The sequence below is a fragment of the Pseudorca crassidens genome, chromosome 15 (genome assembly GCF_039906515.1).
Source record: "Pseudorca crassidens isolate mPseCra1 chromosome 15, mPseCra1.hap1, whole genome shotgun sequence".
Taxonomy (NCBI): Eukaryota; Metazoa; Chordata; class Mammalia; order Artiodactyla; family Delphinidae; genus Pseudorca; species Pseudorca crassidens.
Window position 1 is genome coordinate 42,016,543 of NC_090310.1, and position 23,106 is coordinate 42,039,648.

The 23,106-nt window shown below is 46.0% G+C and overlaps 1 protein-coding gene across 6 annotated transcripts in view; it reads right to left on the minus strand.

Annotated features, from left to right (window-relative positions):
* RALGAPA2 (Ral GTPase activating protein catalytic subunit alpha 2) overlaps nt 1–23,106 on the minus strand; it is a 282,048-nt gene that overhangs the window by 106,899 nt on the left and 152,043 nt on the right. For all 6 annotated transcript variants that reach the window (XR_010935102.1, XM_067707375.1, XM_067707374.1 and 3 more), the window contains 9 exons: nt 20,637–20,765; nt 19,481–19,539; nt 14,154–14,262; nt 9,890–10,000; nt 8,533–8,601; nt 7,620–7,757; nt 6,958–7,141; nt 1,533–2,304; nt 625–696 (listed from right to left, as the gene is read on the minus strand). Coding sequence is in view for 5 of the 6 variants with exons in the window: in XM_067707375.1 (XP_067563476.1) it covers nt 625–696; nt 1,533–2,304; nt 6,958–7,141; nt 7,620–7,757; nt 8,533–8,601; nt 9,890–10,000; nt 14,154–14,262; nt 19,481–19,539; nt 20,637–20,765 (1,643 nt within the window). In the remaining variant the exon portion in view is untranslated. The remainder of the gene's footprint in view (nt 1–624; nt 697–1,532; nt 2,305–6,957; nt 7,142–7,619; nt 7,758–8,532; nt 8,602–9,889; nt 10,001–14,153; nt 14,263–19,480; nt 19,540–20,636; nt 20,766–23,106) is intronic.

Sequence of the window (23,106 nt, forward strand, 5' to 3'; positions counted from 1 at the left end):
AAAAACTCAAGATTAAGGCAGCAGTGTATTCATTTCTTCCAAGCACCCATCATGTACCCGGTACAACACCAGCTCCGGACTAAGATGTTTTCGGAAGCACACATTTCCCCAGATCAAACACTGGTTGGAGCTTATCTTTGGAACTGCTTCTAAGATTGTACAGAAAAGAGGTAGATCTGAGATCTGACCTGCTTTGGAGAACGAGGTTTAGGGCTAGAGAGCGCCTGATTACAGCACCGGGGTCTTAACCTTGCCTACCCCACAGAGCAGAGACCACTGCACGCCAGCCCATGGAGTCAGACTCACAGGCTCCCAACCACGAGGTCCGTGAACATGGGCGGCTCTGTGACCTGGGCCGGCGGGACAAGAGGGGCTGCAGAGATGAAATGAGAACAAGTGCCCACTGGCTGAAAGGCTCTCAATCAAGGCAGAGGTTAGGGGACCTCTTCCTTGTGTAGTAAACATGTAAGTTTACCGCACAGAGTAAAACTACCAAAGGCATGGCCTGTGCAAATGCCACCAGCTGCCAGGTCTCTGCAGGGGTATCACTTCTGCAGCCATCTCCGACATCCCCCCCACACAAAGACAGACAGGAATAAGGTGGTTTGATATACTTTCACATACCACTGTCGGGAGTCCAGATTTTTTAGCTCTCTCAATAATTTTGAATTTTTCTTCAACAGATGGAAATTCTTCCTATAAAGGAAAAGGAATGGAAGAAAAGTCGTGTGATCACAGATCAATTCTGCCCTTTCCAATCAGTCAATGAACAAACCTACCTATTCATCCATCCATCTGTCTACCCATCCACAACTACATCATTCACCAAAGATTTGTGGCCGAAGCCTATAGAATGAACTTCATTCTTAAGATATTCGAAGGCATCATGACTCCACTGCATCCGGTTTACTGTCCAGGGACAACGGGTGGCTGTGGTCCATGAGTGTGTGACTTGTGTGTGTGCCTGTATCTCTGTTTCCACTGTCAGCTCTGCCATGAGACTCTTCTCCATCTCTGCAGCTCAAACCCACCCCTTCCGCAGAGTCTTCTCCACTGCCCCCTACTTCTGGATGGCCTGGCGGTTCTTCTAGAGGTCCTGAGTCACACTGTCTTTCATCAGAGTTGTGTCGGGTACTGTGGTACAGAAAAACCCGAACAAACTTTTTGGCCAACTCAATATTAAGTCTTCTTCCCTCACCAGAGCTAAGGAGAGACTGTGGCTTATTCACCTCTGTAGTCCACTGGCATCTTTAATGATGGCAGAAGCAACAATGGACAGAGCAGTAATTTAAACACACACACAGAGTAAATGCTCGATACCCTTTAAAATACACAACCGATGTTGGGAATTCCATCTGTGCATCAGTACAGCCCACTTAATTTCATTTCTAGCTTTAATTTAGCAGAAAATAAGCTATAAATCCTGAAATAGAGAAAAATCTCCACTTCTGTTCTGCTTCCCAAACCCAAAACTGATAAGAACTGTCACACAAAAATAAGAAGACAGTTGAAGGTCTAGAGTGGATCGTTACCTTCTGTCCCAAGAATTCATTCCCAAGTCATCGAGCAGCAACCTGCAGAAGTAAAAGGCTCCCCGGGGCTCCACCGGTGATGGCGGCTCCTGGCTGGCAACCTTCATGGCCACGTCCAAGTCGCACCTCTGGACATACTCATCTTCCTGTGCGCTCTGGCGCAGGAGGATCTCGGTGATTTCCTTCTCTTGGGCACGGTTCATTCCACACGGGGGTGGGGAAGGCTCGTTGAGATGGAGCTGTGACGGTAAAAGGCATTCGGGACTTGTGTGGCCAATGTTTTCAAGTAATTTGTTGAGGACGTCCTCCCCCTCCTCAGTCTGAGAAAGATCCCTCTGAGGTCCAGGTGTTTGGTGATGCCAGCCCGAGATCAGGAACGAGGGACTTCTGCCCTTTGGGGCTAAGCAGCCTTCCAGAGGTCCATAGAGCACCTTCCCGTCCCAGGAGTACTTCCCCGAGATGTCCCTCACGATCACTCTCACGTCCGAGGGGGCGCCCTCTGGCGACCCGCCGGGAGGACCCGCCGCGGGTGTCTGCAGGTAGGAGATGAGGGTGCTATCGTTGAACACAAACAATTGCAGGTTCGGGCTCCTGAACACGTCGGGGGAGAGCTCGGCAGCGTCGGCATGTGTGTTGTCGTGGTGCTCACTGACCAAGCTGTGCAGCACGGCGGGGCCCCCGTGCAGGGGGAAGTGTCCCAGGTGGTTCACCAGGTGTGCCATCACCATGCGCGCAGTCAGCGGGATCAGCTCCACGCTCCTTCGCCTCCTCTCTGCCGACAGCAGGACGGGGACACCGAGAGACAGTGGAGAATGAAAGTGAAAAAGGACCACCGCCGGATTGCAATCGGTCCCTAGCACGGTGGATTGTTTTTTTTTAGTCTGGGGATTTTTTCCACCTGTTTTCTCTTTTTGACATTCATTCTACTTGAATTTAAAAGCACAAGTTAGATAGATGGCTGAAAGAACCAACTTACGTGAAGATCTCATTCGGAAAGGGATATTTAAAAACGTGTAGATACAGACATAAACCAGAGACAGATCCCGATCCTGAAGGGGTGACAGTTCTAGGAGCTCCAGGAGGTGGACATCTGCCGTTGGACAGGACGGCAGCGCAGAGGGCTGGGGGCTGGGGAGGTGGCCTCGCTCCCCTCAGTGGGTGACGGGAGACATTCATAAGGGATGAACTGAGCCTGGGACTGTTGAAATATATCTGAAGCAATTTGCTTTAGGATTATTGTGGCTATTTATGTTTTGCTGTGAGGTCATTTTAAATATTTAACAGAATCTGATATATTAATAATTCATGGAATTACTTAGAAGGCTTTCACTGAATTTGTAGTTGATGATTAAATGCCCAGGAGCAACTAATTTATAAAATTTTTAAGACTTCAGATGTATAGAAGGACTTGGACAATATCATGTGAAAGGGGGCTGTGTGAAATGTTTGCGATATGAAGGAGAAGCAGATGAAATCCACAAGTAGGGACTGAAACGGTTACTTAAGCCTGAGAACAGTTAGGGAAATCTTAATCCACCAAATTTACAAGGCAACTGTGCATTAATCTAAGAACAGGTCAAAATAAAACCTTTTAATAAAAAAAATCACTAGACATTTAAACAAACTAAGATTTCTAATTTGGGCTTAAAGTTTAGGAAATACTTGATTTCTAAATTCACAGCATGAAAAATCAAATATTAATTAAAACATCAATAACTATAAATATGCTTTCTCATGCTAACCATCCTCCCTCTCAGACAGCAGAAATCTAACTGACTTATTTGTACATCATCAATATTATGATGTAAAAATCCTAGAAACGATCAAATCCTAGAATCTAGGAAATTCTGTGTGATGAGTGAGAACCAGACTGTCCTCACTTTTCTTGGATTTCTTCTGAATTTTTTCTTTTTGAGGAACAGGAAATCACGTGTATCCAACAATGAAAAATAAAACTTCATTTAAAAATCGTAACTTTTTAGAAGCAGAGGAGGTCATCTACATCTGTCTCTGAAATGAAATGCTTCTTCCTGACCCTTCTGAAGTGCTCATGATTTCCATACAGCTGAGAAATTTAAACACCTCAACTCATTCCCTTGAAATCACAGTTATGAATGCCTTTGCTTTTGTGTCCATATTAACTTTTTCAAAAGTTACAGATGCTTTTTATTCATGCTTATCATCCCATATGAATACACGCTCCATCAGAAATGTTAATGCTCCAACAACAAAGGTGCAGCCAGCTGGGGGCTCAGAAGTCCATAATGTAAGACACCGCATGGTGATGACACAGTAGCACAGGCTACGAAACTAACAAGAAAGGTCCAACTGGATAAAGGCCATGGCAGAAAACAACAACTGGAAAAGCGACTTTCCTCTACTTTTACTTACATAAGGTTGTACTTTCAACTTGCAGTAAATACAAATTTGTATTTTAATGAATGTGCTTGAATTCTACAATGGGAAATTAACCTGGAGTCACGTTAATCAAGTCATAAACCATGACACACCCAATAAAAACCCCAAATATCTCTGGTACTGAAAAGTAAGGAAGGGAGTATTTGTGAAATAAGAACTGCTCTTCCCTGGCAGACTTCAGCTGCATCAACTGCCCGGGGCTGCCCTGAAAAATAAAGAGGAAGTCTAGACTCCATCTATGAGAAAACAAGCTTGTGACGTCCAAAAAGTATGCAAAAATATATTCCCAATATTTATTTTTCTAAATTTAGAGATGAAATATAAAAACAGTAATGTTAGGTTGTCCTTTAACTTTCATTTTTTTTAAAGCTCCTCCCTTCCCTTCTTCTTAAGCACTTAGGTATTAATGATGAGAAAAGTGAGCAGGTGTCATGACATTGATGGTTCCTCCCCTTGGGTCTCTCCCGCTTGTAACTCTATTTGAAAGTAGTAATTACATCAAATGTGGGAAATGGTCTATGAAAGAATCATCTGACAATAACAGATAAAAATATAACATTGCTTATCAGAAACATTATCTGAGTAGAAACAGTGTGGTTATAAATGATGGATTAATGACACTGAATGAAAACACCCCTCAAATATGGGCACGTTTTGTTTAACCTGAAATACCTATATCTTTATGTTTCCTCTTCATTCTTAACACGGATGTACTTATTTGGCTAGAGAGGCTGTGGGTGCTAGTACGTTTTTAAGCCTTGTTTTCTAACTTAGTAAATATGTTAGAGAATTTTAAAACTCCTTTGCCATAGAAGTTTAAACCTCATTTTGAGTAACACAGAGCTGTGTTAGGACAAGTTTGCATAAGGTCCTGAGGTTTTCTGGAGAATGAATGGTCAAGTCAAAGAGTGTTGGACATTGAAAGAAAGTGGTACAAAAATTTAAATGTGCAATTTTAGGTTTATCCTTTTTCATTACCCTATTAATCTTCTGCCATTTTTCTGTGAAGAGTCATAATCAGCAGGGAACCTGTTTTTGGACTACAAGGTAGGAAACAGCAAAAAGAAATAGATCAAAGGTCATTTTACTGAAAAAAAAAAGTTTTGAATTTACAACTGTGGGAAAAAAGTGTCAAGAAAAGATTGCAACTGGAAAGAACAGGGGACTCCAGAAGGAGACCCACAAATGACGAAGCAAATGGGCGACACAACGTGACGAGGTGTCTCGTGCTGCCAGCCAGCAACACAACCCCGATCAGTCTTCTGTCTCCACTACGCAAAACCCCGAGTGAAGAATTCACTGTTCCACGACCCTGTGGATAAACCTTAAATCCACATTCCACCTCTGTTACTTCTGACCTGTACACCCTTGGGAAAATCCCTTTGCCTTGGTCTGCTCGTCTATAAAAGGAGCTAAAATGAGGCCTCGCTCCCGACTGGCGCCCCGCTCCCAGCCAGAAGCACACCCTGGACTCTGCAGTCTTGCAAACACAGCCCTGGACCTGAACCCTCACTGGCTAATGCCGCTGTGTCCTTCCTCCCTTCCCAGGAGGCCCCACAGGGGACTGTCTTGGGGCTCCAAACAGTCACGCCCCAGGTCACCTGCTCATGCTGTCTGGCTGCAGACCAACCACGCTGTGCAAAGTATTCAGCAAAACCCACCACCAGACACTTGGTTGGGAAATAAAACAGCTGCTGTTCTGGTCTCACCCTCCCCGAGCTTCTGGAAGCCTGTGACCCTGCTGACCTTCTTCAGCTCCTTGTCTGCTTTCTTCCCTTGACCTCCTAGAAATGACTCCTTTTGGTTCTTTGTCCATTTCCCTGACTTTGTTTTCCTGGTGACACGCCCTCGCTCCTTTTCCTTTAAGGAAGTTTTACCTGCAAGGTTCTGTTCTTAGGCCTAAGTTTTTAACTTGTAAAGTCCATAACATTTTCATGGATGATCTAACACTCTATACCCACATTTTTTTTTAACTTTTTTTTTTTTTTTTGCGGTACATGGGCCTCTCACTGTTGTGGCCTCTCCCGTTGCGGAGCACAGGCTCTGGACACGCAGGCTCAGCGGCCATGGCTCGCAGGCGCAGCCGCTCCACGACACGTGGGATCCTCCCGGACCGGGGCACGAGCCCGTGTCCCCTGCATCGGCAGGCGGACTCTCAACCACTGCGCCGCCAGGGAAGCCCCTTAACTTTTAATTTTTGAGACAACTGAAGATTCACACGCACTTGTAAGAAATAATACAGAGAGAGCCCAGATATCCTTCACCCGAATGGTAACATCTTGAGTAACAATACTATAATATCACATTTGTCATCGAAAGAATTCATCAGTCTTCAGAGTTCACTAGTTTCAGTGCGTGTGTGTATGTGAGTCTAGGCATACAGATGGCATCTATCACACATACAGATGACACATCCACATGCTGACTCATATTCCAAGGCCTAGAGATGGGCTCTTGTCATTTGGGGAGAAGGTGGTTAGGGGGGTAAGCACAGCCCCGAGGTCCTGACACACCCACATGTCTACGAGGGGACCTCCGCCGGGAGCAGAGTGGCCTCACACCATCCCTTTGTGATGCCCGCCTGGTCCCGACGCTCTACCAGCTCCTCGCAAAGTCAGCCCGTCCTTCCAAGTCTGGCTTAGGTCCTTCTCTGTGGGAAGCCCCTATGGTGCTGCCGGGCCACACACGAGTCCTTCTGCCTGAATCCTGTCGCCACCCCCACCCCCCGCCACCATGAGATGAAAAGCTCCTTGGGGACAGAAAATGGACTGTGTTTGTGGGTCCCGTGCGTCCTCGATAATACAAAATTTAACTAAGATGGGAAAAGAAAGGCGAGGAGAACAGAAAAAGAGAGGAAACGAGGAAGGAAGGACTTGCTATCACAGAGCACTCTAGAAACCTGGATTTCAACCACCAGATGCTTAAAAAGTAACACAGCGAGTATTAACAAATGGCTACCGTCTTTCCTTTTCCTGTCAACTGGGATGACTATTCTGAAGAATCTTACCCTCTTCGACAGTAAGCAGGTTGCCCAGTTCTGCTGATGAATGAAATTGGACCGGCTCAGAATTCTTCACGTTTGCCAGTGGGAGGAAGGGGTCGTAATCCGCGGATGACAGGTCAGCCAGGGTCAGGGTGTAGCGGCTCTGCTGGGTGTAAGTGCTTGAGCCGCAAACACAGCAGTGCAGAACCTGTGAAGCACGGAAGGGATTGTGTGCCAGGGATGCCCCCAACCTCCTGCCCCCTGACGACCTGTCAAACTACAACAGCACTTAGGAGGTAACTGGGACCATTATACTTTTTCTTCCTTTGATAAACAGATTTTGTCCAACTAAGGCTGTGGATATTCCTACAACAGAAACAGTTCTTTTCATAACGAAGCAGATACAGACCACGTCCCATGAACACTGGGGGATTCTGACCAAACTGCAGTTGTTTGACGATAGCAGTTGGGTAAAGTGCACGCATCGTGAACTGGGTAACCACTGCTTCTCTAGGATAACTGTTCTGCTCTCACTCCTTAAGTCATTCATTTCTTTTAAAATGCTGAACCCCCATAAATCCTTGTCAAAAGGGCACAGATAAGTATGTGAATGCCTAAAACCTGTTTTGGTGATTCTCTGATGCTGCAGTCCACGCTCCGTGCCCCGAGGCCTAGGGGAGACTCACCCTGTAGATGTAATCCAGCAAGGGGGTCCGGGCCGCGGGCTGCTCGTCCAGGGCCGCCGTGGACACGGGGTGGAGGAGGGTGCCCGCCGGCAGCGCCATGCACCAGTCCAGGAGGCAGAGCAGCAGGGACACGAGGAACTGGAAGACGAAGCAGACCCAGAGCCTCAGGCTGCAGCCTCGCAGACTCCACCCCAAGTGACAGCAAACCTTCAGTGAAGCAGAACCTTCCCGGCATCGCAGCCATTGTTCAGGGACACAGAAATGAATGAGGTTTTCACAGAGAGGCTGTTAGGGCCCGTCCTAACAGGGGATATTATAGATATCCTTGTTTGTTGTTTTTTATTTTTTTGCGGTACTCAGGCCTCTCACTGTTGTGGCCTCTCCCGTTGCGGAGCACAGGCTCCGGACGCGCAGGCTCAGCGGCCATGGCTCACGGGCCCAGCCGCTCCGCGGCAGCTCCTAACAGGGGATATTATAAAGGATAGCCCTGTATGTGATAGTATTTGCCATCTGTTTTATTACATTCTTAAAAAACAAACTCTAGAGGGCTTCCCTGGTGGCGCAGTGGTTGAAAGTCCGCCTGCCGATGCAGGGGACACGGGTTCGTGCCCCGGTCTGGGAAGATCCCACATGCCGCGGGACGGCTGGGCCCGTGAGCCATGGCCACTGAGCCTGCGCGTCTGGAGCCTGTGCTCCGCAACGGGAGGGGCCACAACAGTGAGAGGCCCGCGTACCGCAAAAAAAAAAAAAAACCCTCTAGAGATTGGGATTGACATATATACACTAATATGTATAAAATGGATAACTAGTAAGAACCTGCTGTATAAAAAAATAAATAAAATACTAAAAAAAAAAAGTGCCATTCTGTAAAAAAAACAAAGTCTAGGGAGGACCTGGCCGATGTGCCACTTACCTTCTTGTCTGCTTCCACTGAGGAGTGCTCTGCACTTGGTAAAAGAAAAGCAATCGTGGCCACGAGGATCTGCAGAGAAGACAAATTCCCAATCAAACAGACCCCAGTAACAGTTCTGGAAGCCGCGTGAAAGGAGGCCCAGGACGGCCTTGCCACTAAAGCCAGCCTGGTGCCAACTCCCAGAGGAAGGTGACATCAAGCGAAGAGTCACCTCAGAGATTTGTGTGACCTGAAAACCAGAAGGCGATGGCCATGCCTGTTTCCACTCTGCTGGCAGTGAAATCGGGGGCCCAGAGGAAGGAGTATTTCTCTCTGCAGTCACACAATCTCCATTTTCCATCTCCACACTTCTCACAAGGAAAGCAACAAATACTTGCAAAAGTAATTCTGAAGATGCTCCCATTTACTTTTCTTATCAATTACCCCAGGTCTCCCCACACCTGCGGCTGCAGGGTACCAGCACCACTTTCATTCTCAAAGGTATTCCAGTTTAGGTGATAAATTATATGGTCGCCCTAAAACCCAACTATACATTTTGCAGCAGCTTATATGCCTATCGTCCAAAGTTCTGTTTCACTCTAGGTCCCTTGAGGTTGAAAATCGCTTGTGGTTTCTGCTGTATCTCTGAGAGAACAAAGTGACCTCACGGGTGAAATCTGTCTAGGGCTGAGAGAAAATAAATCACATCCCTTCCTCTGCACTGGGTGTGTACAGAACAGGGCATGTTTAAAGAAGGGCAGCGACAAAACCTGGCAGGAACGGCCGAGCCTTACCAACCACACCTACAGGGTGAGGGTACCTGCCCCTGTGCCAGCCGGCACCTTCACGTGCCACTGACATCCGGGGTGTTTTCGTGGAGAAGGTTCTTCCTGTTCCTCTCGCCCCCGTCCTCCACCAGTGACCCCACGGAGGGTATTACAGTCGTAATCTCATTACAGCCGGGCGATCACGCTATGGCAGAAAGCTCGCTCCGGGTCTTCAGTCTGGGAGAGGCCCCCACACCCCACCCCCGCCCACACACACAGGGCATCACAACCAGCTGCCGACTCCTTGTTGGCACCATCCAAATTACTCTGGATGAATGAAGCCCAATCAACAAAAGGTCTCTTTGTTGTGGCCGTGTTTGCCTTTCAAACTCCCCAAGTGTAAGGCTGCCCTGGAACACTGGTGGCTTCTTACGTGGTGCCTGAAATCGCAGCTGAGAAGAACCAGCGCAATTTACTCTGAAAATGGGTGACTCACACGGCAGTTTAATGGTTGGTTCTCCAACCATTATTTGAGTATCTAGAATTAATTAAATATCCAATGTAATAAAAGGGACACGCTGATGTTTGAGCATTATGGGAAAAAGACTTACTTCTGCAATTTTCCGAGGCAGAGAGGTTTCAAACATCTGAAGCTTTTCCCAGTAGGAAACCAGCAACTGAAGCACATCACAAGCTACCTGGGCCACGATTTTGTTAGGAAACTAGAAAAGAAAACAAAACCCCAAACGAAATAACCTCACTTCACGTGTGCAGTACTCCTAAAGGAGAACCCACAACGATTTCTTTCCAGCTCCATTTGGGGATCCATGTCCCTGTTGTGCATTAAATATATGAAAAATGTATCTTATCACCAGACAGTTTGTATGCGGTCACTGTCCTGTAACTGCCTTCTGCTAGACTAGCTGTACTAATTTACATAACATTCTATAGAAACAAGTAGTTGTCATTTAATCATTTGGAAATTAAAAGCATAAATTCAAATGCCTTATTCAGATCACACAAATGATAGTTTTGCCGACTGGAGGAAACTGAAATGTAGTACATTATTGAGTACCCCCTGTGTACTGAACCTCTAACGAGAATTGTGCTCATTTTCGCCTTGATAACTCTTCATTAACAGCTCCATAAGGCAGTCGCTATCTTCATTTTACACTTGGGGAAACAAGGATTGATCAAAAGCCTTTCTATCCGATGAAATTAAACTTAACCTGCACATATGACATTCTAAGAAATGTGAAAAATGTGAAGCTAGGAGAACATAATTCAAAGTTATGGGATATTCGGTTATTATTGAGTCTGTTTTCTGCATCTGGCGTGTGCTCAGGGTCCTCTAGGTGCCCCTGTTTCTTGGGAGATGGCACAGCAATGGGGCAGTTCTCGCAGGGACTGTGGGCTGGGGGGGGTGTGGGGGAGGGATGAGGACTCCCAGTGCTCCCTCCCTGGCCAGACCCTGGGCCACACTGCCATCCACACCCCACCATCTAGGGCAGAACGCTTTGTCACCAAATCTGTGTCCCTGTCTAGGGAGATCTCTGGACTTGCGTCTCAGCTATTTCCACCCCAGGAGCTCCAGGTTGCAGGAAGCAGATGCCAACTGACCAGAGGGCCACAAAAACAACAGAGAGAAGTCAACATTTAGCAGCTCAGTGACAAATCACAGTATGAGATGGGAAAGGTGGTCAGTTTTACTTCTACAGAACAGTTACTGACTGCTCCCCTCCTGACAGGCACAAGGAAACCTGGGGTGAGAGCATCTGCCCCAAGGGGCTCTGCACAGCCTCCTCCGGCCACCCAGATCTCCCGCCCCCTGACCCTCATGGCCTCTGTCCACTCCTCAAACACTCTGACTTATTTCTGCCCCAGGGCCTTTGCACCTGCTCCTTGCTCTGCCTGGGACACTCATTCCCCAGGTCTGCACTCGGCAGGTGCTGCCACATTTTTCAGATCACGACTCAAGATGTCATCTCCCCCATGAGGCCACCAAGACTGTCCAAAGGCGTGGAGCCCACCCCCTCCAGCTCTTCCGTTCCATCCTCCTCCCCTGCTGTAATTTCTAGACGGCATTAAGGGCTATCAGAGCTGATCCTCTGTGTTTGTTTGCTTGTTGTTTTGTGTGTTTATCTTCTTGCATCTTATTCTCTGTCGTATTCCTAATGCTGAGCACAGCCCCAAGGAAGTCTGAGGGGACGTCGGAATGTGGAGGGAGAGGAAGAGTAAGAGTGGGCACTGGGGGCATTTCTGCTGCGTCCCGCTGGTCGGGTCACATGGTAGAAACATAAGGTTGGCATGGCTCTTGCATTATGGCCGGAGACAGACGAGGTGACAATGGTGAAATGAGGGACATGGCAGACAAGAGGGCAGAGAGGGCTGAGGCGTGAGAGGTGGGGGCAGATGACAGAGAGAAGCCACTGGGGCCGGGGGGGGGGGGCGGGGGAAGGGAGGGGGAGAGCTGTGCTGAGCCGGGAAGAACGTGGGGTCGGGCAGGGGCCAGTTTCCTTCCAGGCAGTGGGCCCAGGGCCCAGGGTGCAGGCACCAAGGCAAGAAGAGTCAAGAAGAGTCGCTGTGGAGGTCTGCGAGGGCGGTGGTGTTCCTGACACGTGGAGGGCTGCGGGATGTGGGGATGAAACGTATCACCCACTTGCTCACCAGCACATGCCCACGGGGTACCAACAATGTACCCGGCACTGAATGAGCAGCACAGAGGACACAGGTACAGGGTGACACGGTCCCTGCTCTGAAGGAACTGGCAGCTTGGTGCAGCAGACAGGGGCCCGCTCACGGACGTCCCTCTCTGGCAGCAGCACGGAGGGCAGATCTGCAGGTCCAGGCTCGGGCCATGGGGGTCGGAGTGGGGGTGGGCTGGGGAGGAGGCCGAGGGAGCCAGCTGTGGGAGGGGTGGCCCCGGGCAGCAGGCGGGAGTGATCGAAGGCCGTTCAGGACCCGGTGACCAGGACCATGGTGGTGAGGAAGGGAGAGGCGACTATGGCTCCTAAGATGGGCAAGGGAAGGAGGACAGTGGGGCTGAGGGCAGGAACGCAGGGCCCGAGCGCCGATGCTGCCACTCGCCCATGAGGATGCCGGAGTCTGTAAGTCTGGCTCTGGCTTAGCAGAGTCCCACCCCGCTGCCCACACGAGCTCCCGCCCGCAACAAACGAGTAGCCGAGTGGACTTCTCCAGAGGCTGCACAGCCCTTTGTTCCCATCGCTGTCACAGCCAGAGGCTGGTTTTTATCGACACCCCCTGGCGGGCGCTTCCCTACCTTTGCTGCCCATGCCCTTCCCGTGCCTGAGGGGACACCTATGTCAACCTCGCCAAGCGCTCCTGGAGGGCACGTTTCCAGCAGAGCAGAGCCCGGAGACGGAGCCATGCAAAGCCCACAGGCAGAACTCGTGCTCCCTGCTGCCAACCGGGCAGGTAGGGCCGAGCCTCCTCCTCCCCCCCACCCCTGTTCCTTCTCCTCCCCTTCTCCCCCTCCCCTCCCCCTCTTCCCCCTCCCCTCCCCCTCTTCCCCCTCCCCTCCCCCTCTTCCCCCTCCTCTCCCCTGCGCTCTCCTCCCCCTGGTAGAGCCCCAAGCCCCCTAAGGCCCTCTTCCCTCCTCCTCCTCCCTCCTTCTCCCCCTCCTCCCCCTCCCTCCTTCTCCCCCCTCTTCCCCCTCCCCTCCCTCCCTTCCCCCTCCCCACCCCCTCTTCCCCCTCCTCTCCCCTGCACTCTCCTCCCCCTGGTAGAGCCCCAAGCCCCCTAAGGCACTCTTCCCTCCTCTTCCTCCCCCCTTCTCCCCCTCCCCCTCTTCCCCCTCCCCACCCCCTCCTCCCCCTCCCCTCCCCTGCGCTCTCCTCCACCTGGTAGAGCCCCAAGCCCCCTAAGGCCCTCTTCCCAGAGTGGCTGCTCACCGTCCCCCGTGCTCCTTGAGGCTGCTCTTTCCTCTCTGGCCCTCGGTTCTCTTATATTGATGTGCTCCCCCTTCCAACCAGCACGGCGACACAGGCACTGAAAGGTGAGGGAGCTGCCCCAGGGCCCAGGACTTCTGTCCAGGAGTTCTCCTCTGTTATTTACAATGTTTAAAGGGAGGCCAATCTGACTGATCCTGGCCCTCTGATTTCTCAGCAATTCAAGCTGGAGCAGGTTCCCTGGCCTTCCCCTTAGTCGCCTTCTCTTTTATTTCTAAAATGGGGGAAGCAGCAGTGTCCACAGGGGTGGCGGGATTCCATGGCTCAGTCCGTGCACTGCGCTGGGACGCCCCTGACAGGGCAAGGGCTCGACACGGCAGGTACATTCTCTTCTGCTGCCTTAATGTTTCTCCTCATAATTATAGAAAAATTAAAGAACTTTTTGAAAATTTACAGAAATACTAAGAAAAATCTGGCCCAGCATGAGGTGAGCACGCAGCACATGGCAGCCCTTCTTACTAACAAAGCCAAGGAAGACAGACATCCTCAAAGTGCCCAAGGCCCCACTGATGTGAAGCACTCAGGCTGTTGCCCAGGAGCTGTCTGGTCTCTCCTGGTCCTGCCGAGGAGGCCAGGGCATGAAACCCCACTTTCTTGTCACTCCAACCCACAGGTGACAGGCATCCTGCCCCCAGGAGCTGCCCAGCCACCAGAGGAACCCACTGGGCCGGTCCACGAAGCTCAGGCTATGGACAGCCAGGCTGCAGCCGCCAGTGGGTAAGCAGCCATGGGTGGCTTTGCCAGGACCCCTCACAGAACGTTCAACGTGGCTCTGAGAGAAAAGATTTCTGAATCAAAACTTCTCTGTAATGTAGGGGGAAATAGAAATGGGGCTAATTCAAACTAAAACGGGTTGAATACCTGGGAAACAGCTTAATGTCAAATACACATGACGAACTGGCAATACCTTCAAAGTGACGCCTATCACGTTGACGGCCTCTCTCAGCTGAGGATGGTTCGTGCCCTGTGCAAGCTCTTCACAGATCCAGACGCCCAGGGAGCAAATGGCAATGCACCTTTTGAAAAAGAAGGAGACAAGGAGGAAAATTCATCTCTCACGAAGAGATGAATTTTCTTGGTATTTTCAAATGACAAAATATTTTAAGCCTTGTTTATAAAGTACAAAAGTTACAGACATATTAACAAAATATCTTCTTGAGAAAAAAGATAAGGTACCCTCAACAGACCAGTTTTCAGGACAAATAGAAATATTCATAATGGCTAGTAATTAAATATTTAATGAAATAAATGGTATATTTTCTGTTAATTGTCACAGCACATTATCACTTATTTTTGCTGAAACTAATTTTTTTATTACAATTTCTTGCTTCAGGATATTTTTGAGGAAGAATCAAAAACATGAATCTTAGAAGATTGTTGGAAATTGAGTTTGTAATTGTTTTCCTTACAATAAAATACACAACACTTACCAAAAACAGAGGACAAATCCTGTATTTTATCGTAAAGAATACCTGAGTACAACTTTCAAAATAAGTTTCACTGTTACTTCTTTTAAACAATGTGTTAAGACAAAATACTCTTTAAGTTGCATACTCCTTTAAAAATTACCTTTCTCAATTATAAATCAAGATTGGATGGTAATTCTCTTTGGAATTGATACACTCAATATCTTTTGCAATGATCAAAAAGTCACATTCTTCTGAACGTTTCCTGAATGCATGTATATGAAATTTAAATGCTTGCCCCCCAACCTGCTCACTTTCTGAACAAAAAGGGGCTTCAAACCACTACTTGGAACCAGATGCTTGCTGTAATATGTAATATGCTGTTCTCTGTAGCAGGAGGTCACATCCAGGGCCAGTCAAACCGGACACACTGCCCATCCCTCCACACTGAACGTCCCTTAAAGGCCATCAGTATAATTCAGCAATTGAAATCAAGCTATTTTGAGGTTTTAAAACCACCATACTTCACTGGATTCTCACCTCTTTCGATCAGAATGGACTAAGCGCTTCCGAACCAGTTAATTAAAACCCCTTTGGCGACCATGTCACCTTCTACCAAAACGCCCTCGGTAACAGCTGTGCTTTTGCCTCGGTTACAAGGTGTGTGCCGGGCCTTTCTTGTTTCTCCGGCGCCAGCATTAGACGCCACACCTTCCTGACCGTCTAGAATTGTCTACATGTCTCTCTTCTCTTGCCCAATTCCTAGAAATTGCCCCTTGCATCTTAGTCTATAGTCATTCCCAAGAACTCTATATTCTTTCCCAAAGCCTCTTTATCTTCCCTCAGCCAAACTCAGACTGATTGTTTGACCCATGAAAACTATACCACTTGGAATTATGCCCCAAATCATACTGTTACCGTTTTAAGAGCTGCTCTTCCTTTGAGTGCATGTGTGTATATATATGTGTGTATATTCTATTTTTTTTTTATGACCCATTAACCTATTTGTTAAGTGTAATTTGTTAAGAGCGCTCGTTTCTAGGAACACCTGCATTTCTCTGTAACTATTAGCCTTGCACTATGGAGAATACTGTGACCTGTAAAATGGTTTTATAACCTAAGCTACTCTCACCTGCCTTGAGTTTTGAGCCACACTCGCTTATAACAGCTCTTCCTGCTATTTTCTCTCTTTGAAATTCATTTAGCATCCTCATTTAGCATCTTCCTATTCTTACACTCCCAGTGACTCCTCATGTTCTCTATATCCCCAGGATGTCCTTTGTGATTGTGAATGAGTTTTATCTATCAAGACTTTTTTAAGCTAATGGCAGTATTACCTTGCTCTCACTCTGTATTCCAATATACTCTCTTAATACTGTTTGCTACTATGCCACCTCATACCACTCCAATTTATATAACAAAAACTTCTTGTTTTTTCTTAATTTTTCTGAATCACTATCACTCACAATTATAACTATATTCTCTCTCAGTTCTCCTCCATTTATTTGAATCTTGATCATATTTCAGTCTGCTTGCTTACCTACACTCATATGACCTTAATTTCATTGCCTAACTCCTTTTACACACAACTAAGAAAGACTGACCATATTATACATATTTCTATTCCACTTTTAACTCCACAGGAATTTGGCTTTCTACACTAAAGGAAAAGAGGGAAGAAAGATACTGCCAAGACTTGTTGAAGGTCTGAATGTAGCAGGTGCAGGTAAAGGAGAAATCAAGGATTTTCCCAAGTTTCTGAATTGACAGTCTGGGCAGATGATGGTGACAAGTACTGAGATGATGTCTGAGGACAGTTAGGCTCTGGGGCAGACAGCAGACTCAAGGCTTCAGTTATGGTTGTGTTAAGTTTACACGTGTTAAGACACCCAAGTTGAGATATCAAGTAGGCAGTTTAATATAAAAGCCTGAATATTTAAGGGGTTGACAGAAGGGGCCAGGAAAATAAATTCAGTACCATCAGCAAGCAGATGGTGTTAAAAAAGTCTGGTGAAATGAATAAGAGCACCTAGGAACGTCATGCAGAGGGAAAGACAGCCAGCCCTAAACCCTGAGTCACTCTAACCCCCAGAGGTAGGTAGAGAAGGCAGACAGGAGAGGAACAGCTACAGTGACAGAGGAGCAAAATCAGAATATTACATTCTAAGGAACTGGCATTGTTCAGGAGGAGGATAAAGACAGACTAAGAACTAGCAAGATAAGTATGCATATTAAAATTTCTAAGGCAGCCTCTAAAAGAACTGAAAGTCTATGACTTCTAAAAAAATAGAGGTAATAAATGGAATGTGAAAAAAACACAATCACTCCCAAAAACAGGAAGGAAGGAAGGAAGAAAAGGTGAGTGAAAAAAAATGAAGGTAAAAAAACAGGAGAAAATGAAAGAAATATTGAAAAAGACAAATAGCAAAGTATAAAATAAGATGAAAGATTTACATCCAAATATATCAGTAACTACAGTAAATGCAAATGAACTAAAGCTTCAGTTAAAAGCTAAAGATCAGACAGGATAAACACATAAAATCAAGTATGTACAGCTTTTGCAAAGACATTTAAAAGAGAAGAATATAGAAAGGTTAAATTTAAAAGAAAATATTATTTAAAAATATAGGTGAATCAATATCAGACAACTGGTCTTTAAGATAAAAAAAAATCACCCTTAAAGATGAAGAGGTCACTACATAAATATAAAAGATTTGATTAACTATAGAGATAGGATAATTTTACACTTCTGTGCAGCTAATAACATAGCTTCAAAATATATAAAACAAAAATTGACAGAAATACGAAGAGAAATATATAAATGCACCATAAAATTGGGAGATTTTTAACATATCTTTCTCAGTAAATGATCTAGATGATGAAAAAAATAGAAAGAATGTGTAATATTTGAAACACATGAGTTAAAAAATTAATCTAATGGACACATCTAGAACACTACACCCAACAACTGAAGAATAGTATATACATTCTTTCAAGCATATACGGGACATTTGCAAAAACTGACTACATATTGGACCATAAAGCACATCTCAACAATTCCAAAGACCAACAACATTTTTGATCCACAATGCAATTAACTAAGGCATCAGCAGCATAAAGATAAATAGAAAGAATGATATTTTTGGAAATTAAGAAATATATTGCTCAATAAATCATGACTCAATGAAGGAATCATAATGGAAATTGGAAAAGCTTTGTAGTGCAAAAATATTACATATCAAAACTTAAAGAACTCAGACAAAGTAGCACCTAGAAATAAACATATGGACTTAACTGTTCATATTTGCATAAAAGAAAGGCTGAGAATTAATATACTAAGTATACAACTTCAAAAGTGAGAAAAAGAATTATAGAATGTAAAGAAAGTAGAATGGACATTAAAAAAAGAGCAGAGAGTAGGAAATTAAAATATAGAATAGAGAGGTTGAACAAAGACAAAAGTCTCTTCTTTGAAAAGACCAATAAAATTGACAGATATTTGGTAAGACTAGTGAGAAAAATCAGAGAACACACAAAAAGTGTCAGAGATTAAAAAGTGCTTATAGCTATAGAAGTGAAAGAGATAAAAGATAGCAAAGGGATAATGGAAACACCGTGGATGCCACAATGTTTCAAAACTTGGAATGGACAAGTTTTTAGAAAATTTTAGTTTATCTAAACTGTCAAAAAAAACCTTTTCCTTAAAATCATTGAAGAAAATGAGTCCGTGGTGAACCTTCTTATAAAGAAAATACCTTGATAGTTTTACTATCAAGGTCTATTAAATAAATACACAAGACTATCAAGTCCAATTTTACAAAAACTCTTGCTGACTGAACAGAATGAAACAGCACTTTGCTCATTTTGTGAGACTATATAACCTTGTAATCAAACCTGACAAGGACAGGATGGGGAGAGAAAATTAAAGGCCATGAATATAAATGCAACTTTCCTGAACAAAATGTTAGTCAAATCAGATCCAGTGCTGTGTAAACCAAGTTGTGTTTATCCCCAAATGCAAGGTTATTTAATATTATCAAATTGATCATGAATTTACAGCTTCTGGTAATGGCAGACTAGAAAATTGTGACTAAACCGTCCACTGAAGGTAAGTGAAGAAGTTAGACAAAATACAAAAGAAAAAACCCTTGAAAATGATCGGAGAGCTAATAAGACAGTGCAAGTGCTCGCCGCTCGCTTGGAACCGGCCCGGAGGGAGCAGGACACGAGCAAGAGGCGGAGCTGGGGTTCTGGTGACCTTACAAGCTTGGAGGTTGAGGATCAGAAACTGCTGTGCCCGCCACCAGTGCTCCCAGCTCCGGGCCTCACCTGGGGAGAACAGATAGGAACTTTTCACTCTGTACGTGCCCCAGAAAACCTCCTATCTTGGCCACAGACTGCCAGCAACCTCAGATGCCTGGTGGAAGCAACCAAAATGTTTCCAGGCATTGCTGAATGTTTCCCGGGATACAAAAGCACTGCCGATTGAGAATCACTATCCTGTAAGTACATCATTTTTATACATTTCGGTTTATCCTTCCATTTTCTTCCATGTTAAAAATATCAGGGAATACACCTATGTATTCGCAATCCTGCTTTTTCTTACACAACAGGTAGGATGTGCTACACACAATCATCCACACCTTGTGCTTTTCACTTAATAATGGCACCTCTGAAAAAATTAATAAAGCCTTTTCCCCACATAATTCTTACTGTACTTTTTAGTGTAAGAGTAATGTGAAAGAATAAGTATTTTTAACATTAACTGATTACACATGAATGTGTATCTTAAAATTCTAAACTAGTTTACCTTTTATTTAGCATTTACCTTGCACTCTCATTTGGTTCCTCTGTGGCATTCTTCAGTAAAATACTTATGAGGTAGTGCTAAAAACACAAAATGACGTAAAATAAAAACCTTGTTTAGTAGTCGATTTCCCACATGTTCTGTCCTCATTCTAGGCAGTGAGGGGCCACTGAAGGACTGGGGGAAGGACACAAGGGGCTCAGGGGAGCAGCATGGTGGTCTCAGCCGGGGGCTCGCAGGGCTTGGAGCCTGCCTAGGGAAGAGCTTTCCTGTGTATACGATAAAAACCAAGCAGAGCAAATGACTCTTCGTCATAGGAAAAATCTCGGTTTTCTTTTACTTCAACTGGATTATACATCGTACACTGAATTACACGTCGTACTTGTGTACTATAGATAGATAAATTAATTGATTGATTTGAAAAGCATTTTTCTTTGCCCCAACGTCAGCTGAGGAGAGACTGTTTAATTTTATTCTCCAAGGATTAATTTAGAACCTCAAATAGTAGTAGTATTTAATCAGGCCAACAATGGGATTGAATGTTTTGCTTATTTCAATTATTTCTTATAAATTCATTTGCTGCACTAATGCAGCATAGTTACACTAATAAAATTATTACAAAGAATGATTCATTACATAATCATGATCCGTAGGCATGATAAACAGATCTAATAAAAAACACCCGAGGAACCTAACCATCGCTCTCCATCTAGTTCATTTAATCCCCCCAAAACCAGCCTTCTAAAAAACCAACTGATACATCTAAACGATATAGCCAAACTTTCAGGGATAAGCAGCTCAATGCATAATAATGGAAGAGAGAACCACACAGCTCGAGCTAGAAGATGCTAACCAGGGCTTCCCTGGTGGCGCAGTGGTTAAGAATCCGCCTGCCAATGCAGGAGGACATGGGTTCGATCCCCGGCCCGGGAAGATCCCACATGCCGCGGAGCAGCTACTGAAGCCTGCACACCTAGAGCCCGTGCTCTGCAACAAGAGAAGCCACTGCAATGAGAAGCCCGCGTACCACAACGAAGATTAGCCCCCGCTCACCTCAACTAGAGGAAGCCCGTGCACAGCAGCGAAGACCCAACACAGTCAAAAATAAAAAATAACTAACTAACTAAATAAATTTATAGAAGATGCTAACCTGAGATTCGGTCATTGCATCACGTACCTTGACATCTTCCGTTCCCTTGGTGACCTCAGTAACTTCGGGCACCGGCTGCCACAGAGGGATCTCGCGGTACGTGTTGGGAAAGCAGACCAGAGACCCGAGAATGGTGAGAGCTTCCAAACGAGGGGCCTGCACATGGCAAAGGGAAATGAGACACACATTTTCCTTCTGGTTATAAACGTTAGATAAGCAACAATGTGTTTTACTTTTTCATGATTTTGAGGCAGCCCTGCTGGGGCAACGGCATCAGGGGTGAAGTTTACTGTTTCCTGTTTTACTTCATTTTTTAAATAGAAAGATTTGAAACTACTAACACCAAAATGTTCAGGTTTTTCAAAGTTGGTCAGTGAGCACACAGCTTCTCGTTACATGACCCCCACAACACAAGACCCACCAGTTCCCATCCAGGCCTGGTCTCACCCGACCCCGCACGGAAGGGGATGCAGCTGACAGCTCCCGCGCACCTGGGAGCCCTTCCATCGCTTGGACACCTTTCTTGGTTCCCGAGGGGACCTGACAGTCTCCTTGCTGGGACCCCTCGCCTCCTCAGGATATAGACTCCAGGGTGCTGAGTGCAATTCTCGGCCCTCTTCCCTCCGAGATCGACACTCAACTCGTCTGGGATGTCCAGACCCGAGGGTTTAAATGCCTCCTACGTGTCGCCGACCCCTCAGCACCTCTCGGTAGCCCTGGTTTCCTTCCTGAGTCCAGATCTGCAGATCCGACTACCTGTTTGCCATCTCCACTCAGGGTCCAGAAGCCATCTCCCCTGACAAGCGCCCCCTCGCCACAGGGTGCTATGGTTCTGTGTGACACCACCCAGCCTCCATCACTGCCCCCTTACCTGCTACCTGTACCTTCCTCTATTTTCCTGTTAAGAAAATCTCTAAATGTAAAAGTAGACAGAATGTTATATCCATGCACCCAATGCCTAGACTCAAGATGTTACCACTCTTGCCTCATTTATCTCCTTTCCGTTTTTTTCATTTCAATATTTAAAATGTTTAAAAGTTTTCCACTTTCAGTTTTAAAGCAAATTCAAGACATTGTGTCATTGCACCTCTGTGTCCTCCAGCATCCCTGCTTTGGGTTTTTCCTTGGTATTCATCACTTCCTGACGACGCGTTATGTATTCATTTGATGTTTGCATTCCCCACGAAGACAGGGGGCAGACAGTCTTCGTCACTTCTCTCCCCCGAGGATGCCCAGTAAGCACCACCTGGGGACAAGGTGGTGGCTGTGGTTCTCATTCACGGACGGACAGGGCCCACCCTGCAGGTCTCCGCGTCAGCTTTGCTTCTTCCATGAAGACTTTTCTAACAGATGCCTTCCCTTCCAGCTCTCATCACGCAGAATTAATTGGTCCCACACTGGCACCCCTCTGGGTTCTGGAGGTGCTTCTATTGTGGCTGCTAGAAACTTATGTGCAAATATTAACGCTTAGTTTACCTGTCCGATTCCCGGAGGATGGGTTCCCTGTCACATTTACGCAGGCCAGGTCCTGGCATATAGTACATCCGCAGTCAGTGTTTCTCGCACAGACTTGTTCTTTCGGCCTTCACTAACGGTTCCCTTGACCCACCATATAGTCTTGGTTTGAACCTCGCTGAGGCTGATTTTTTCCCCTGAGTCGTGTGTGACTCTGTAACCACTGGATACAAAACAACAGCTCCTACATAAAATAAAGAGCTGTTACGCAGCTTTATTCAAAGAACGGAGTAAATCTAGACAATTTTTTTGCCTGGGTACTGGGCCTGTGGTGAGCCCCAATTTACACACAGAAGAGTGAGGCCTGTGCGTCTGTTGCCCCAGGGTGGATGACTAGTACCCACAATGCTGGGAAGGACCCTGGGCCTGGCTGGGCAGGGCTGCAGGATGGAGAATGGGAAGAGAATTACATGTAATATCCCACGCTGTGTGCACATCAGGATGCATCCACTCTGCCGCTGGTGGACTTTCGGATCGTCTCTAGTTTGGAGATGTGATAACAATGTTTGCTGAGCACGATCTTCCCCCACCTCCTGGGTACTTGTGCACGCGTTTCACTTTCCCTCATGGCCTCAGCAGGCAGATCTACGTAGCAGGAGTCCTCCAGGCTTGTAATTAACAGAAAATTCTGACTGAGCAGGTGTGTCCCTATCCGAACACCTCTCACTAGTTCTCCTACAATTTTAAACCTCAAGTTTAAACTCAGAGAGTGATTCAAAGTAATTCAGAGTTATTGTTCCTTTATGTAACATAAATCTTACACTCACATTCTCATATTTTCTCTCTCTCTCTTTCTCTTTAAACAAATGTTTTGGAAGGCCACTTTAATAGCTCATCTAGCCGAAAGATAAATTTTCACAGAGAATGACCACCATGCATGATATTATCACTAGAAAGGGCGCCCGCATTTTCACAGGAAACTCTCAGAGCAAGTAAGGAAAATTGCAATAAAGTATTTTCCTTCCTATATCCTGTTTTTTCA